An 18,704-nucleotide genomic window follows, 5' to 3' on the forward strand; every position below is an offset into this window, starting at 1 on the left:
AGGAGGTGCTGTGTGAGGAGGTGTAGTGTGAGGAGGTGCTGTGTGAGGAGGTGTAGTGTAAGGAGGTGTAGTGTGAGGTGAGGTGTAGTGTGAGGATGGTGTAGTGTGAGGTGAGGTGTTAGGAGACTATCAAGTATGAGTTTTAAGTAGATCCAGGGTAAACAGTAGCGTAGTTCGGGCTTTACATCGTTGAGGCGCGGGAAGTAAACACACCAACTGCACCCATGGATCTCCCGAACAATTTCCAAAGGTGCAATCTCTGTTACAGAATATGGTGCTCTTCGAATCTTTATGTGAATCATTTTAAAGATTCGAATTTTTATCCCGTAAGATTCTGAATTGAATAAGTGGTCATTTCCGTAAGTATGGGTTGATGAGGTTTATTCCCGCCCTTACTGGATCCACCTGTGAAAGTGATATGTATCAGTAACGTATAATATACAGTACACGTATTCATTTAATGAACTACATCACAGACTACTGAGTTTGAGTGCTAAGTTTTTGAAAATTAACTATACTTTATTAGCATGAAAATTTGAAATGGTTCGCTAATGCAGACTAGTGTAATTTTAACTTATATCAAATACGCAAACACGTACATCAACTAAAGCACGAACACACACACACACACACACACACACACATATATATATATATATATATATATATATATATATATATATATATATATATATATATATATATATATATATATATATATATATATATATATATATATTAAGAAGATTAGTAAGGGTCACTGCCTTATGACAGGAACATTGTGGACACCTGCTGTCCCCTAGGGACTTGATCTCACTCTACTGTATATATTAGCCTTGTCAAGTATTTCTCTTTAGTCTGTACTCACTGAAGATGTGAATTACACGAAAGCGCTTGGGAACTTCGTGTTTTCTTGTTTCTTGTGGTTATCAGCATATACTGTGTATATATATATATATATGCCAGTGCCTCCATGTCTATATGTCTAACATAACTCAATGATTGACAACAATGACTACAATCATTCAGGAACTGATAACGCTATTTCCCAGATTCACCATTCTTTGAGGTCTAAAGTTTAGATGTCCAGTTCAAGGGTCACGGAGCCTTATAAAACTAAAATATAAAAAACAATAGTCTCCCCTTCAATCGAAAACGTTTCGAACTTATTATGTTACCGGATGACGAAAATCCAATTACTGTAGACTCAAGCAATAATCAGCAGGAAGCTGTTCTCACCCCACTGTGTTGCCCAACACTGCAGGGACACTCACTGATTAGTCAAATGACAAAACATTTCAACATTCTCTCAGTATTGTGGAGGGCGGTTATAACACAATGGCTAGCAGTGGGTTCCTCTATACCACCTCACAACCGGCTTATTCAGCTCCGTCATGCCGGACTGAAACTGGGAGATATAAAAGGCACCTTGCACGGGTGCGCTACAAATCGTACCCTCCCACCATCCAGCATGGTCGCACTGAAGATTGTCGTCGCTCTACTTTGTTTGGGTCAGTTCCTAACACTTTTCCTTCACATATTGCTTTGAAAGCTGTTATCTAACATTGTATATCAGTTGTAATATTTACCACTTACTTGGAAATATTGTATATAAAGAAGTAACTAACTCTAAAATACTAACTATTATTAAATTTGATTGAATTGTAACAGTTTTCGTGAAATAATTCTTAAGTACCACTTATCTTTCAGGATTGGTTGTCGCCGAGGAGACTCAGCGCGTGAGTATTCTGGACTGAGTATTGGTCCAAATGAAAACTGGAAGAGCCTTATTTAGTGTTACAGAAAAAAGGTCTTTTCGGTATCCCATTACAAAACTGGGGGAATACAATTCTGAATATTGGAAATTTGATCAGAATTATAGACACTATAAAATCACTTGCGGTTGTTGAACTATTTCTAACGTCTGGCCTGTAATCGTAAATTTTGATGACTATTTGTGAATGTTCTGTGGTAGAATGTAGAGATACTGTGAAGTTGTATGGTACTGTGGGCAATAGGTTTACCTATAAATATACCTGGAAATGAATAAGGCTAGACTGGTACAACAGGTGATGCAATTATTTAACCAAGGTGAGCTGCTGTAATACATCTTTGAGAGTGGGAACAGCCAACCCCTGGAACTTGATCACCAAAAAATTCCTAAGCTACTCATAGTGATCCATTAAACGACTTGAAATCCGTTGGTCGATATTTGAGCAAGAAATGAAGCTCGGCGTTCATCATTATAAATTAATATGAAAGAAGGTAAACGCTGACTTTGGGAGTGCGAGAATTAGGAAAACTGTTTACTAGGGAATACCGAGAAAGCCGATAGTCAGCATCAGTTAGAAAATGCTTTGTAGTTGTACTGTATGTGACGTCATACATCAAGTAACATTTATTTTGAACATCTCGGACACTTATTTTTTATTTTCATTAATATATCAACAAGTAACACTGATCATGGTATTTCAATGATGTTCCTTTGGTTGGGATATAATGTTATTGTTATTACATACAAGTGTCTAATGTATTACTGCGCTTCAACAACTAAGATCTTTGAGCACGTAACTAGATTGGTAATGCACTAGTCATCAACATTTAAAACTCTTGACATAACTCTGGATTTCATTACATATGATTAGTGTCAGGCGCAATGGACAGCATCACTCCGTTAAAAATCTGGAGACTGACACATACCTTTTCATCGTTGGTAAATTCAGTGCGGTAACTAATCGTTAAATAAGCAGTGAAAAACTCTTACCATTCGAATATATGAATTCGTGTATGTTAACAAGAGTCGTTTCACAAATTTCCACAGGTCTGGTGTAACTACAACGTATGACTACTGAATGAAAACTTTTAAGTACTGTAATTTCTCTTCGATTTCATTACAAACGTACAGGCTTGCAATTGAGTTCATTATTTAGCGAAAATTTTGATTTTTTTCGAGCATTTTGATTCTAGTCAATGGTTCAAGGTGTTAGATAGTAAACAGTGTGAAACGAAAAGCTTGGGGAGGTGTTGCTTATACTTAACACTTTTTTTTCTTCTCTTCTCTAGCCTCCTCTAGCCTCCTCTAGCCTTCTTTTCGTCACTTTCTGCAGTTTAGACAATCCAGGTCCGAAATAATACAGGTACTCAACGTTATTATAGCAGACAGTAGTTTAAAAGCTTACAGGAAAATAAAAATGGAAAGCGTTGGTCAATTTGATAGTATTATGAGGAATTTGGTTAACTAACGTAAAGTGAACGTTGAGACGTTTTGTAACTATAAGAATTTCTCCTATAGTTTTGTTTCAGCTGCAATGGTCTCTTGTATTACGACTAGAACTAGAAACACATCACTAACACATTCAGCAAGAAAATAATTTAGACATTCAAACGTTTATAAGCACTCAGTGGCTAAATGAAAACTGTATTTTATGGATAAGACATTTGTAAAAATTTGCATTGGTCAGCTCTGGAAGTTGACAAGCTATAGTACTGAAAGCAACACTGTAAGGCCCTGTTTTTTCTACAATATAAGGATCTACTGTACATATACTGATAGACTTGTATTTTATAAGTCTTAAACTTTTCATCCTGTTGTAACTGTCCAGCATAACCAGATTACCTTGTTTGTTAAAAGATCGTTTGTATGTTCCATTGTGTGAGTACCGGTAAGAGAGGACCCAGCCTAGCCAGAGCAACTACAGTTATATAGCAATAGAAAATTTAAGTTACGCCAATAATTAAAGCAATTATTATTCTAAAGTATCTAATTTCATATTTAATTTTTTGTACTTAGAATAACAATTTAGGCTATGTGATTAATGCCTGTTTGGAATCTAATTTGTTACGATTAAAGTAAATACCTGCATTTCCCAATTAAAAAAAAATCCAAGATCATTATGAATTATTGGCCACCCGCTTTAAAAACGAGTAATAATATTATACATGCAGGCGGTACTCGGGTCAACACATTAATGTGTTGATACATTTATTTAATTAAGTTTTAACTTCATGATTTTTTGTTCTGTTTTTCTGCACTACAGGAGAAGCGTGGCGGCGGGGGTTATGGCAGTGCCGGACACGGTCATGGGGGACATGGAGGCGGCGGCTATGGTACTGGCGGTGGCGGCTACCTGATCGTTGGTGCTGGTGGCGGCGGCGGCGGCCATGGACCTAGCGCTTCTGACATCGCCAACCAGGCTGCACATCAAGCCACAGCCGCTGCCGCAGGTCTTCCTGGAGCTGCCAACGCAGCCGCAGGGGCCGCAGCTAATCAGGCTGCTGCTGCTTCATCGGCCGCAGCACAAACAGCTCAAGCTGCCGCAGCCAATAAGCAGTCTCAGGCAGCACAGATTACAACTGCTGCCCAAGGAGCGCAGGCAGCAGCCTTCGCCGAAGGCTCAATGACCTCCCGGACCATAGCAGCCGAGCAGGAAGCCAAGAACACGTACAATCTGGCGGTGCAGGCAGCCAACGATATTGACGCTGCTCACGCCGAGGCTCGAGGCATCGTGGAGGAGACTTACCAGGCCCTGGTGGCTGCCAGAGCTATGAGGGCAGCGCAGGCAGCCATGGCCTGGCAGGCTCAGCAGGCCTCTTACTCCCTTAATCAACAGCAGAATCTGTCCCTGAACGACCTGCAAAAGGCAAATCAAGCAGCTGCCCAGGCCGAGGCAGCAGCAGCTAAGGCACTGGCTAAATCTAAGAACAGAGGTTACGGACATGGAGTGCACTAAGTAGGTTTCCTTTCCAGCTCTTCTTCACAGCTGTACCAGTCGTTATGTCGTGTACTGAAATTGTTGAATAAACGCCACTAGTCAAAGACATGAGTAGGCTATTTGCATAATAAGAAATTTAAGTCCACACGAAAACACGACAATGCAACACTGGCACCGGCGCACCGACGACGGAGAGGCGATTATTGTTTATCTTGTGGACGGACCTCAGTAGGTTACTGTCTGGGATAACAGTGCATTGTAATACCATGTTTTAACTGGAATTTAAATATAGCATTATGTGATGCTTGTGTAAATACATTTTCACAGATGTATTATAGGAAAATATTCGTGATAGATGAATAAAGATTGTCGAGAAAAAATAATTTCATTACCACCTAGCGTAAGGGAAGAACAGACAAGACAAAAAGTCCTTACAAAAGACAAAAAAGACATTTAACTGGTTCCATATTTCCAGAAAACTCAACACATGACCCAAGTATACAACTCTCACTAATACCTCGCTTATGTCTTCCTTTTAGTTCTATGATATGCAAATTTTATTTGCCTTGTTACGTATGAATCCAAATAAACTCCGTGTTTAGATTTTTTTTTAAGGGGATTAGCCCACCCGGGCACAAGTCACTGACCCACATCGGGGCCTGGGGGGCGAAAATGTGATAATAATAATAATAATAATTCATAGTAAATAAAATTTATAATAAAAAATAAAATGATGATAATAATAATAATAATAATAATTCTGTAATAATAATAATAATAATAATAATAATAATAAAGACCTGGGACTTGGTCACAATTTTAGTGATGCCATATGGCAGCAGGGTCTACCATTAAACAACACATTATGCTTCCAATATCTTCCCAGGTGGTAGTACCTCCCTGTTTGGTAGCTGCCTACTACTTGATGGAATTACTTCATTAGCTGTGAATGTGCCTTAGGATATTAAAGCTTGCCATTGTAACCGCCCGTTTATGACAGTTGTTTCGGTCAGCCATCACAACCCAATAATGCCTGCACACTGTCTACTCTACAGTGTGAGGTTACGTTGGGTGCGATTCTGTGATAGCCTACAGTAGCTGCTGCACCTAGCCTATACTTATAAAAAAAAACTACAGTATAATTGTTTTGTATAAGTATATAATAATTCTGGAACACAATTAAATGATTCGTTCGTTAGATGAAACGCAATTGTATATGTCAATACTGCATCTTCGTGATAAACCAAATTTTGTGAGAAATATCTCGGCCAAAATACCATAGTCCACGCCTAAAATATAATATAACATTAGAAATGAGCTATTTTCATATATATATATATATATATATATATATATATATATATATATATATATATATATATATATATATATATATATATATATATATATATATATATATATTAAATGTTAGGTTGTTATTAATTCTCTAAATAACCCCCCCCAAAAAAAAAAATATATATATAAATAAATGAATAAATAAATAAATAAATAATAAATCGCGGTATTTTGAAATCGAAAACCTGGCCCTAACATTATTGTGAAACGTGCCCAATGATCCTGGTCATGTCCCCACTCTCTCAAGTCGTCAGTCCTGGCTTCACACAGACTTACAGCTCTTGCTCGGTGGAGAAACGTTATCTTTACAGCTTTAATATTTCTAAACTCAAACACAAGACATAATATATCTAAGTGTATATAAACCTTCAGCTATCCATCGTGTTTGGTGTAAACTCATACGTGAAATTTCCACAAAGCATGGAAAAACTTTGACTTTCTTTTTTATTCATATATTTCCTTTCATGTTCTCACTCCTTACAAAAAAATACATCCTTCTTCTTTACTAATTTACATATCTAAGAGTTACTTCCTTAACCTGCTTTTGTACTTGATAAAGCTGTTTGTTTTATCAGTTTCCCCACCAATATTCTCCCATTCATATCTGTAATCAATTATCTTCATTCTCCTTAATTTAGTCGTTACTTCAGAGATTAAAGTTTGAATCAAGGAAATTAAGCGGGTTAACTCACCATAGCCTTATCATATATTATTTACCATTTGTTATTCTTAAAATATAAATTACGAATGATAACTTGGTCAAATAGAAGAAGATTTGTCAAGAGGTCTGAGATGCTCCATCAGTTAGCCATTTATCTTAGAGGCTCCATCAGGGACCCCTTTGTCTGAGTGGCCACACCCCAAACAGACATTGTCCAAAAGGCTACTCCAGCCAGCCATATGTATAAAATATTCCTCAAGGCATTCATGTGTGTCGTGTTACCCCAAATAGCCACGTATGCTAGAAATTAACCCCACGTAGAGGTGACCTTATCAATCGTGAGACACTACCCCGGGCCAGAGGCGGTTAGCAATGCACTTGATAAATACTTTAATGCGGATTTGATTATAACTTGTATCCAAAAATTGCATCTACAATAATTTTCAGAGTATTTTAATGCATATTCAAATACATTATCATTTATGCAGTTTGTTATTATATGCATTTGCATATGTGCATATGCAAATGCATATTTAAGCCATTTTTGAGCTAAAGTGCATATTCATATTTTTTTGTTTTATAGGGCATATATTTGGAAAATTCCAAAATATTATAAAACATTCTTCAACCTCAAGGGTAAAAAAATTCGCGAGCATAACAGCAACGCTGGGGCAGAAATTACTGATATTTGAAATATAATGAATGTCCATTTTGTTGCACTAATGCAAAATCGAAAATACGCCATTTTGTTTTAGCGTCATAATATCCAAAAGGAACATACTTAAGTGACGTTTATATAGGTCAATATTAGGCTGTGGTTAGCTAGGCCGTGATTGGCTGGTCAGTGGACATGAACTGTACGTGATGGGTTCGTGTTCAGCCAGGCAGGGTATAGATGCACGGGCTCCACCAGTTCCCTCCTGACACTCTTTTGTTCTTCTGTTTTCTTAAAAGGAAAATACTTTTTTCAGTATTGTTTAATAAATTACTTTATGTCAGTATATTGTTTTTTGTATTTAATCCTTCTTTAAAAAATCCTACTTCGGCGACATCCTGTCTGGGAAAGTAAATTTACTGAGAAAATGTACAGAAAAGGAGTTATTAACTTAGTAGTTATTATTTATTTACATATTTTAAAGTACATATTTAAGTGCATATTGTCTCAGTTTTTACTGCATATTTGCATGCATATTTTTTCAAATAAATCTGCAAAATCGTGAGTTTACGTGATGTGTTTTGTGGAACTCCTTGGAGTTCTTTTGTGACTTGTGTCCGGGGTAGATGATTTGTGTCCAAGGTGGATGACTTGTGTCTGGGATGGATGACTAGTGTTCGGGTTGAACGATTTGTGTCCGAGGTGGATGATTTTTGTCCGGGATGGATGATTTGTGTCCGGGGTAGATAACTAGTGTCCGGGGTGGATGACTTGTGTCTGGGGTGGATGAATTGTGTCTGGGGTGGATGACTTGTGTCTGGGGGTAGATGACTAGTGTCCGGGGTGGATGACTTGTGTCCAGGATGGATGGCTATGTCCTGGTTGGATGACTTGCGTTCGGGTTGGACGATTTGTGTCCGAGGTGGATGACTAGTGTCTAGGGTGGATGACTTTTGTCCGAGGTGGATAACTTGTGTCTGGGGTGGATAAATTGCCTGGGGTGGATGATTTGTATCCGAGGTGGATGACTTGTGTCCGAGGTGGATGACTAGTGTCCGAGGTGGATGAACTTGTGTCTCGTGTTTGTAAAGGGATAAATTTAATTATTCACCCTGTTACTTTGACACATTGTAATGTTTTATGTTTATCAGGACATATCTCGATACTTCTCTCTATCGCGTCTACTTGTATCGTCTCCGTTAACGACAGGAAACCTCGGATTACCATAACAATAATAAACAATGAAAAATGGAATGTATTTAGGATGTATTTCGAGTGTATTTGAATATATTTTTTGAAGTATTGTATTCTAGTTTACAGTGATGTATTTGGTATTTAGATACATTTTGAAGTACAGTATCTATGGCCATCTTTGCCCCAGGCGGTCACGTGTGGAAGAATTCTCCAGCCATATACAATATACTGTATATATATAATGACTCAATAGCGTAAGTATTTTTGTTTAAGTTGCCAAATGATATTCAGTTACCGACTGTGTTCTCCGTCAATTCATTCTTTCTGTTAACTCTATGTTGCGGAAAAAGAGTCATTTGTGATATATAAAACAGAAGTAAATATCAAAGATTGGCATGGTTATTTTTTATTTACATCCGATGCAACTGAAGTATAAAGAGTTCTTTTGACAGAATTCAGTATACTGAAAGTCCAACAAAAGAAGTCCAGTACAATGAATTCACACAATGTCTTCTCTCCATGCATGACTGGACGGGAACTATAAAAGCCGACGTCCTCTCCAAGAGCTTCACACCACGCCCAGCCACCCTCCAGCATGATCGATCTCAAGACACTCCTCGTTCTCCTCTGTTTAGGTGAGCATGGCGACGAGTACACCGGCGCACGGGAGTATATGCATCTAAATAAAGATCTTACTATTTTGATATATAGTGTTGGATTAGGTTTTGTTTGTTGATAAAAATTATGTATTATATTCACAGGAGTGGCTATCGCCGAGGAAGGCAAAGAGGAGTCCGTTCGCGTAAGTACTTGAACAATTAAACAATTGCAAAATACAACGATTACAAAAGGTAAATATTTCTCTTCGATACAGTATTCACTTTAGCATCGGCTTCCTATTATAAACTTTCTTTACTTTTTAGTAAACTTTCATCGTGACGTATACTTTTTATAGGCTAAGAGATGACGATTTTCTTATAGGACACCTAAAAAAAATCAAATAAAAAATTAGGCATGTATACGTCTACCTCTTCATCTCGGCGATTCAAAACAGCAATACTGAACTTCATCTGATTTTAGCAACGATCACTTGACCGTTCCTGCGACAACCAGTTACAGTTCAGTGGCAAGTGTTTTAGTTGACCAAACGTTTAGTAAGTCAGTATTCAGGACATTTTTGCAACAACTTTTACTATATATTTAAAGTAAGAGCACAATCAAGATAGTCTTCAAGTTAAATACGTCAGATCCTATAGTTGAATAATACTGTGATGCGTTTCATGAAATTTAAGTGAAGCATTATGAATGTTTCAGCCAGTTCACAAGCCGCCAACTCAAATGTCATTGTAATTAGAAATAATTTGGGTTCGTATCATAATTCCCAGCCACTTTACTTGACAATTTAGAAACACTATGAGATGAAAGTAAGATAAATAAAATATAATCAGAGGGATTAGTTTTTCATAAGGAGCAATTCAATTCTTGAAGAGAAAAAAATCTTTGTTAATTTTTACAAGAAAACATGAGTAAAGGTTGCACAGGGCAGTTATTTGTATTTGTAATATATTACAGCACATTTAATAATGTACTTTCACTTCTTTCTTCTGTATATGTATTCACCCAATCCTCCCCTTCCTGCAGGAGAAGCGTGGGTATGGCGGCGGTGGGTACGGTGGTAGTGGATACCAGAGTGGCGGCAGTGGGTACCTGGTGGTAGGTGCTGGTGGTGGCGCGGGACATGGAGCTTTCGCCTCTGAGGTTGCTAACCAAGCTGCTAATCAGGCTACAGCTGCAGCCGCAGGTCAAGCTGGGGCCGCAATTGCTGCATACGGTAACGCAGCTAGTCAAGCAGCCTCTGCTTCGTCAGCCGCATCTCAGACAGCTCACGCTGCTGCAGCCAGCAAGCTCAACCAAGCGGCACAGGTCACACAGGCTGCACAGGGAGCTCAGGCTGCAGCCTTCTCAGAAGCCGCCAAGCTGCGGCAGACCCAAGCTGCCGAGCAAGAGGCCAAGAACACATATAATGCGGCAGTGGCGACAGCCAATGACATCGATGCGGCCCATGCCGAGGCTCAGGCTGTAGTCACCCAGACCTTCCAGGCTCTGCAGCACGCCAGAGCTGTCCGCACCTCTCAGGCAGCCATGGCCTGGGAGGCTCAGCAGGCCTCCAACTCTCTCAACCAGCAACAGAACTTGTCAGTAAACGACCTGCAGGGGGCACAGGCAGCTGCTGCACAGGCTACAGCTGCATCTTCCAAGGCTCTCCACAGGGCTAAAAATAGTGGCGGATACAGCGGCGGAGGCTACGGTCATTAAGTCATTAACTTGTATCTGTACAGATAAATGCAGCAAAACCTCTCAAGCCCAGACAGTGTCCAGATGAACGTTGTTCTCTTATGATTTATAAACTGATGACAGTTCTTTATTTCCTGCCACTAAGATATAGGGAAACACATCCAAGCTGCCACTATAACGACAATCTTCATGATGATAAATATGGAAACAATGACGAGCGACAATTTTCTTTACCTGAGAACAATCTAACACTAAATATCTAGCCAGTAAGCCACACACACAGTATGAGACTAAATAACATACAAGTTTAGAGGTTCCCTGTATTGTACATACCAAGCGTCAATCACTTTACACCACTTAACTAATTTCCTTGATCAATAAATATCCAAATGAGAACAGCCTTTGATTCCTGAGAAAATAAATTTCTTTGTTAAATATCAGAATGTCGGAATTGATTTTGTATTTCAAATGGACACATGCATCTTGTTGGAGGATGAAGAAGGCCATTTACCCAACTTCACCCGTATGACAGTCTGTTTACATCAAGGAAGTGTTATACTACAAAATACTTTCACATGAGATAATTTTTTTCTTTAATACATTTTCACCATATAAATATGGTTCAAGAAGTGCAATATGTCCGTCCGGGGGAAGAAAAAGTATTGCTGTATGTTGTAAAGAGGACAATTGCTATATCTCTGTTATCATTATTCCTCTCCTATTGTCGTGGGGAGCATAATTCTCAGACAGCGGAGGAAAGAGATGGGAGTGTCAGTCTGGAGAGGACAAATGTGGGAACCAATAGAAAATGGCGAATAGAAATTAATTAGAAATATCCTCATATACTTTCTTGTTAAGACCCTAAAGATTCAGTCATATATATAGTGATTATTCTCAGTTCCTTCCCATTATCCTTTCACAGTTCAGTAGGTTAAACTAATTTTCTGGATATCTAAAAAAACACCAATAGATTAAACCATATATGATAAAAAATGATTATTAATACAAGAAATAAGCACAGTTAACATTAAACAAACAATTCAAACACAAAGGAACCCAAATCTTACGCTAACACACACACACACACACCCACTGGAATTGTACCGACCCACATTACCACTGGACTAAAGCGATGGGGCATAGGCGAGCACATCTCCTATCAGTATAGTACAACAAGTCTTTACGTTACAAGTATTTTTCAGTTTAAACATCAAATGGAAATTATTCACGAACATTAAAGATATTACTATACATTATCACTCCGTCAACAGCTGCAGAATCTCTCTCTATAGACGTCTTAAATAATATATAAATCGCTAAGGCAACAATATCTAGTGAACATATTTACTATGATATACAAAACTCCTGCATTGCTGCTGTTAACTGATGTGGAAACCAGGGTCGGGATTTACACACATAGTTGTATGATGACTTTCTTGTCACTGGAATATTATAATGCACCTAACCTAACCTAACCTAACCTAACATATCCTAACCTAGTTTAACCTGATCTAACCTAACCTAACCTAACCTAACCTGACCTAACCAAACCTAACCTAACCAAACATATCCTAACCTAATTTAACCTGATCTAACATACCACAAACCACAAAAAGAACACTGATTGGAGGTTTGGGATTAAGACGGGGTTGGGGTAGAGGTTGGGGTGGGAGGTGGGGAAGAGAAAGTCGACGGTCATTTTAATAATTATGTCAAAATGATGTCACAGACAACACGGCGCGTAAAGGTCTGAAATTATAATCAGATAATCTGAAACTTCAATAAGTAATTAACCGGGAACACTATACCGAAGTAATGTGTGGGTGTTCTTATTCAATAACCACAAAATAACAAGCCTCAGTTTTTTAAGTTTTTTTTTTATAAAAGTTTTATATGATTTTTGTTCATAGAAAAGTATTGTCATTTCTATATGAGTACCGTTAAATTAAAACCATGATATCACAAAGATTACATCTGTATACTAGTCTTGGACATTCTTTCACAATGGAAACGTGGATAAGATAAATCTCGATAAAACCAGACAGGAAAAGGGAAAGACTGTAGTACTGGTGCTTCAGTGTTTCCCTTTTCCTGTGTGGTCATTATAGATCTAAAACACAGCCCGATACGAGGAATATAGTTATTTCTCTCAATATATCATGCCCCTATCATTTTCTTTTCAAATATAATGTAGTTATGCAACTTAACAAACATAAACTAGCTTTTATAGTCATAGTTAGGAAACGTAACTACAGATCTTATACTACAGTATTTACCGGTATAAATTCTAAACCCTTACAGGTAGGCCAGGTAAGTTCAACACTGCCACATTTCCTAATCATCTATTCAAGTCGTCAGAAAAAGCACTTTCCCTTGTATTGAAAACCCAACTAGGTGCTCTGAATAGTCGCCGTTCGCACTCCCTTCCGCTGCTTGCCTCTCAGGCGACCAAACTTGCCCTCACACATGGTATTAGGAGACACACTTTTAGAGATAATGTTAAATTTCTACAACACTTCTGGTCCATCGACTCAAAGACACAAACATGGCGGACGAAATTAACTGAAAAAACAATGAATCCGGATTTACTTAATAAATTCACATTCTCTGGTAATTGGTTTTCTTCATGGTTATAGAAGGACATTCAGAGTTTTAGAAAATTGTCTTGCACTTGGTAAATCAGATTAATAAAGCAGAGCTGTTTCTTGCTGTCCAGTACACACTCAACCAGCCCCTCTAAACATCTTCTGTGTCAACTAAGGTAAATAGGAAAATCCATGAAAATTTTTATGGGCAGTTTAATGTCTCCAGGAAAGGTCGAAAATAATATAATGATAATTACTGTATATAGCTAAGCAATAATTGCATCCATATGAGACTGCGTAGGCGTATAAAAAAATAGAGTACTGGAGCGGATGATTGATAAGGTAAGTGGTATCCTGACTGGTGGGTGGCAGAGGTTGCGGAAGGAGGCTGATGATTCACTGTGTTTCTTTGGGTGAAAGTGACAGCAAGGTTCAACCACTACACTCACTTGTGTTGATAACTGTTACCTGCATCACCCATTGAAACACATCTCACAAATATTCTTCAGTGATATACAAATAAGGATGTGACTTTTACTACTCAGGTATTAGGCTTTAGCACCCAGGAAAATCAGGGGCGAGAGTGGCAATAATGTAGGACTAAACTAAAGCATGAGAGGGATGCCGTGTAACGCGTGGCTGACTCACCGCCTGGCTATATAAAGAAAGCAACTAGCCGCGGCCGCCACAGAAGGCCCAAACTTTATCCAGAATGGTTACGTTAAAGGCGCTTGTCTTCTTGTTCTGTCTTGGTAAGTTTGAAGCCTCGCGGATATGATCTATCATGAAACACTATTTTACCCTTTTGTTCGTCGGCCTTACTACCATTACGGGATGATGGCTAAATAAGTAGTTCTAACACTTCTCTCTTAACTTCTTGTACAAATCTAATCTACATAGATGCTCTTATTATTTAGATACTTAAGTCAGTGTCTTATCAGCTCGGGTGTTCGACCAATCAAACCCCAGCCAGTAATACTACCCTCAAAATTATCTCCTTAAGTATATATTTATCATTTCACTTGCAAGGATACGGTGACTCATGGTGCTGACACACCTTATCCCCCCGCCCCCCCAAGAGTAACATACATGTGTACTTCCAACATGTATCATCTAACACTATATTGTTTACTTTGTAATTAAAACAAACCCGAGTTAAGGACATGGGTTCAACATTGTATTGTATTCACTAGGAGGCCGTGAGTTAATTGTGTTCATTTCGTAAATTTTAATTCACTAATACAGTGTACATCTCTCCTCACAGGTGTGGTGGTGAGCGAGGAGGCAGCCCGGGTGAGCACTATAACATAACCTCAATGATTTTAGATTTCCAGTAGTAGTTAGTAGCAAGATTTTAAAAGATGTAATATAAATATAAATCAACATGAACGTTTCGAGAGAAAAATCGTTTCAAAGAATCTAAACTTATATATTCTTACTTAATATTTACACACTAAAGTGGGCCTCGACTTTCTCCGTGGTTGTTCCGGATAATGATCGAGTTTTGGGTTAATTACACGCCATTACAATGTCACAAGCAGTTGGTTACTAACGCAATATATTATTAATATAAATCAGTTACTTCTTCGAATTTCAGATTTACAGAGTAAGCTTTAAACCGTAACAGTTGAAGTATATTCCTTTATATAACACAGATCTGTATCTCATCCTTAATGCTGCACTACAGGAGAAGCGTGGCGGTGGGGGTTATGGCAGTGCCGGACACGGTCATGGGGGACATGGAGGCGGCGGCTATGGTACTGGCGGTGGCGGCTACCTGATCGTTGGTGCTGGTGGCGGCGGCGGCCATGGACCTAGCGCTGCTGACATCGCCAACCAGGCTGCACATCAAGCCACAGCCGCTGCCACAGGTCTTCCTGGAGCTGCCAACGCAGCCGCAGGAGCCGCAGCTAATCAGGCTGCTGCTGCTTCATCGGCTGCAGCGCAAACAGCTCAAGCTGCTGCAGCCAATCAGCAGTCTCAGGCAGCACAGATCACGACTGCTGCCCAAGGAGCGCAGGCAGCAGCCTTCGCCGAAGGCTCAATGACCTCCCGGACCATAGCAGCCGAGCAGGAAGCCAAGAACACGTACAATCTGGCGGTGCAGGCAGCCAACGATATTGACGCTGCTCACGCCGAGGCTCGAGGCATCGTGGAGGAGACTTACCAGGCCCTGGTGGCTGCCAGAGCTATGAGGGCAGCGCAGGCAGCCATGGCCTGGCAGGCTCAGCAGGCCGCCTACTCACTTAACCAGCAGCAGAATCTGTCCCTCAACGACCTGCAAAAGGCAAATCAAGCAGCTGCCCAGGCCGAGGCAGCAGCAGCTAAGGCACTGGCGAAGGCCAAGAATGGAGGCTACGGATATGGAACACATTAGAAGAGGGATCACTGGCATTAACAGGGTCAGGACAGTTGCAATATGACAGATGATATACTGCAGTATCCACTGACCAGTATTAAAGAACACCTGTCCTAGGGTGTCCGGTAATGTCAAGCGTTTTACGTGTAATTTCGATACATTTCTAATTTTTATGAAAATTCTAAGTGATATGTATATAGTAGCAAAAAGTAGATGAACTTAATGTAAAGTGTAAGTGAATATAATCAGTATTAACCTGAATTTACCAACTTAAGTAGTTTGATTATCTTGAGATGGTGAAGGATGAAAAAAGAGTAAATATTACCATATAGGCATTATTAGGCATAGTTATAGCAATACTAACAAAATGTTGTGGTTATTTAAAAGCTTCTCTGAATAGAGTTTTTTATCTTTTGAAATGCATAAAATTAAGACCATGCAGTTCATAAGTGGTTAAGTTATAATAAAAAATAATAATAATTTTGTTTAATTTCTCAGTTACATCTCACAAGTACATTGCAAGAATCTAGCGAATAATAGTGGCCTCTGTGTAACTGTCCACCATCCCAAATAATACTGTGCCGGACCATATTTGTGCCAGTTTGTTTTTATATTTGGACACAAGAGGTAAGACTTGTCATCATCACAGACTCATATTGTAGGAATTGGCTCTACAAGTAACAGGTCTTCTTCTTGGCGACATCTCGCTAATACAGAGGAACTACAGTAGATTCTCCTGTGAGGTGGTGTCGCCGCACGTAGCCAGTCTCAACACCTCTGGCCAGCACCTACCTAGCCAGAGGACTCAGGAGGCAATACTGAAGAGCTTTGTATGGCATATGAGCTGACAGGTAATTTCTAAGCTGCCTAGATTGGTAAATGTATTGATTATTTCAGTTTTCAGTAGATGCTTAATGTTTTTTTTTTTACTTGAAACCTTTACTAATGCTGTTTTTTTTCAAGGAAAGTTGTGACCTATAGACTGTGGCCGCCGATACAGTACTTCTAATGCAAAGGAGTAAATAGTTATGACGCATTAGGTACAAAAACACGAAAGTAAAAAAAAAAAAAATGAAACGAGGATCAGCGAGATATTTTTATTTGGAATATTTTCAACTTTGCTTGCTACTAAATATTTGTAATAACCAAGAACTGCTGCTGTGATTTAAGGCCTGCCTATAGCTTCTACCTATAGTGGTCGTCTACCATTATTACCTAAGCAGTAGTGTCTTCTTCCGGCAGATAAACAAGTGACTTGTGTCTTGTATTAGGATAAGTCTAATACAACTGGGTTCCATTTACAGCTTAATTTTGATTGATTATCGATTACCTGTAGGATGACAGTACAGTATTTTGGTGAGACGTGTATATCATTACGTATACATTATCCACCAGATGACACCACACACTTGGAAATGCGACTCTTAAACCCCAGGAATCGTTTACTTTTTGCAAATGTCGCCGAACAGTTAATGACACTTCGAGTGAAGTTGTTACACTGTAGTACTTACAATATATGTTTGAATGAGACAATCATCTGTTTCAACGACAAGTTTTTTTCCTACCAAGTAGCTAGGTTTTTTTAATTACCATTTAGCTGAAATTATCTTGATCATTAGGCAAATTGTTCTATTGTTGATTTATCCAAGTTAAAAAGTAGAGATCCTAATTTTCTTTTCATTTTTTTTCTAATGCGGTTGTCCATGCTTTCCCTGTTATGAAGTTACCATGACTTATTTTTTCCCTTTACAGACAGTTCACCTGCCTAGCTGGTCATGATAATTTCCCCAGTTCAGATAACCTATTGCTTTCTCAATGACTAAATGACATATTCTAGCGTTCCTTCCTGAGCTGCTTTGTCCGTGCATGGCTCATGTGCTAGTTTTCCTCACGTAGCTGACGTGTCCACGATAGAGTCAAGTCAATATACTAACATTACAACACTTCAGCGTGCACCTTCAATAGTGGGCGGGCCGCTATTGTGCACGAAGCCAATTGGGTGTTTTCCTTTCACTTTTGTTTTCAGTCAAATTTTCTTTGAGTTTACTCCTGCAAGTCACGTGTATGAAAGGTGAAGCAACGGCCATACCCGAGGTAGTCTTTCTGACCAAAATTTCTTGGAGCTGTAAGACCTTTCCCCCACTAAGAAATTTGGGTCAGAAAGATTACCTCAGGTATGGCTGGAACTCCAACAAAACCTGAACAGTGATACACAACTACCCGGAAAACCTTAATTAATACAGGAGTCTTATTCTATCTCTCGCTCTTAATCTGTCTTAAATGGAAACTTTTTATCTGTTACTGTTTGTTCAAGGGTGCGGCAGCCGAGTGCATATAGCGCTCGTCTTTTGTCTAAAGGAAGCCGGTTCGATTGCAGGGTACCTCCAGACTAGATGCAGTCGAGTACCTAACTTTATGGACTTGAAGGCGACAAGTGTAGTGCCGGTCACACTGCCTCTCTGGGCACCTAGTGCTTTGTATGCAGTGAGCTGTATCCATACTGTCACTAAAGGGCACTTAGGTCTATGGGACCAACTTTTACTCTCTATTCATGTAAGGGCATCCAATCGGGAAAGGAACCACGTGTGACAAATCTCCTGACTATTGAGATCATCCAGCGGGGTCGGTGATCTCCCCCAGTTCGACTAAATGACTTCACTTTCACACAACCCAACATGGCGAGGCTTCTCAGAGTCTTCTTAACTTAAAATTCTTTACTCAGCAGCGGAAACCAAGAACCGTTCTAAAACTCTACTGCTCTGAGACACTTATAATTATAATTTATGTATATTACTCATTTATCATTGTTATCTATTATAAATCGTCTCTAGTTTTTTTGGGGGATTGCTTTGTAATCGCGCGTCACTTTCCCGCCAATTATGACATA

General features: G+C 39.1%; 3 protein-coding genes across 3 annotated transcripts; all 3 read left to right on the forward strand.

Annotated features, from left to right (window-relative positions):
* Positions 1-1,433: 1,433 nt before the first annotated feature.
* On the forward strand, positions 1,434-4,823 carry LOC121866732 (glycine, alanine and asparagine-rich protein-like). Its single transcript, XM_042366432.1, has 3 exons — positions 1,434-1,511; positions 1,711-1,739; positions 4,038-4,823. Exons 1-3 carry the CDS (start codon positions 1,472-1,474, stop codon positions 4,728-4,730), a joined length of 762 nt encoding a protein of 253 aa, XP_042222366.1. The 5' UTR covers positions 1,434-1,471; the 3' UTR covers positions 4,731-4,823.
* A 4,328-nt stretch (positions 4,824-9,151) lies between these two features.
* LOC121866733 (spidroin-1-like) lies at positions 9,152-11,269 on the forward strand. Its single transcript, XM_042366433.1, has 3 exons — positions 9,152-9,213; positions 9,340-9,380; positions 10,220-11,269. The coding sequence occupies exons 1-3, from the start codon at positions 9,174-9,176 to the stop codon at positions 10,892-10,894; spliced, it is 756 nt and encodes a 251-aa protein (XP_042222367.1). The 5' UTR covers positions 9,152-9,173; the 3' UTR covers positions 10,895-11,269.
* A 2,867-nt stretch (positions 11,270-14,136) lies between these two features.
* Positions 14,137-16,261, forward strand: LOC121866735 (antifreeze protein Maxi-like). The gene is made up of 3 exons (XM_042366434.1): positions 14,137-14,210; positions 14,723-14,751; positions 15,146-16,261. The coding sequence occupies exons 1-3, from the start codon at positions 14,171-14,173 to the stop codon at positions 15,833-15,835; spliced, it is 759 nt and encodes a 252-aa protein (XP_042222368.1). The 5' UTR covers positions 14,137-14,170; the 3' UTR covers positions 15,836-16,261.
* Positions 16,262-18,704: the final 2,443 nt, after the last annotated feature.

This window comes from Homarus americanus, unplaced genomic scaffold (genome assembly GCF_018991925.1).
Source record: "Homarus americanus isolate GMGI-L3 unplaced genomic scaffold, GMGI_Hamer_2.0 scaffold22413, whole genome shotgun sequence".
In the NCBI taxonomy this organism is placed as follows: domain Eukaryota; kingdom Metazoa; phylum Arthropoda; class Malacostraca; order Decapoda; family Nephropidae; genus Homarus; species Homarus americanus.

Bases quoted from the DNA above. Each gene is read 5' to 3' on its own strand.
- LOC121866733 (XM_042366433.1), top strand. From the start codon at position 9,174: ATGATCGATCTCAAGACACTCCTCGTTCTCCTCTGTTTAG. The intron at 9,214-9,339 runs GTGAGCATGGCG...TTATATTCACAG, and splicing joins CCTCGTTCTCCTCTGTTTAG to GAGTGGCTATCGCCGAGGAA. The intron at 9,381-10,219 runs GTAAGTACTTGA...CCCTTCCTGCAG, and splicing joins GCAAAGAGGAGTCCGTTCGC to GAGAAGCGTGGGTATGGCGG.
- LOC121866732 (XM_042366432.1), top strand. From the start codon at position 1,472: ATGGTCGCACTGAAGATTGTCGTCGCTCTACTTTGTTTGG. The intron at 1,512-1,710 runs GTCAGTTCCTAA...CTTATCTTTCAG, and splicing joins CGTCGCTCTACTTTGTTTGG to GATTGGTTGTCGCCGAGGAG. The intron at 1,740-4,037 runs GTGAGTATTCTG...TCTGCACTACAG, and splicing joins TCGCCGAGGAGACTCAGCGC to GAGAAGCGTGGCGGCGGGGG.
- LOC121866735 (XM_042366434.1), top strand. From the start codon at position 14,171: ATGGTTACGTTAAAGGCGCTTGTCTTCTTGTTCTGTCTTG. The intron at 14,211-14,722 runs GTAAGTTTGAAG...CTCTCCTCACAG, and splicing joins TGTCTTCTTGTTCTGTCTTG to GTGTGGTGGTGAGCGAGGAG. The intron at 14,752-15,145 runs GTGAGCACTATA...GCTGCACTACAG, and splicing joins TGAGCGAGGAGGCAGCCCGG to GAGAAGCGTGGCGGTGGGGG.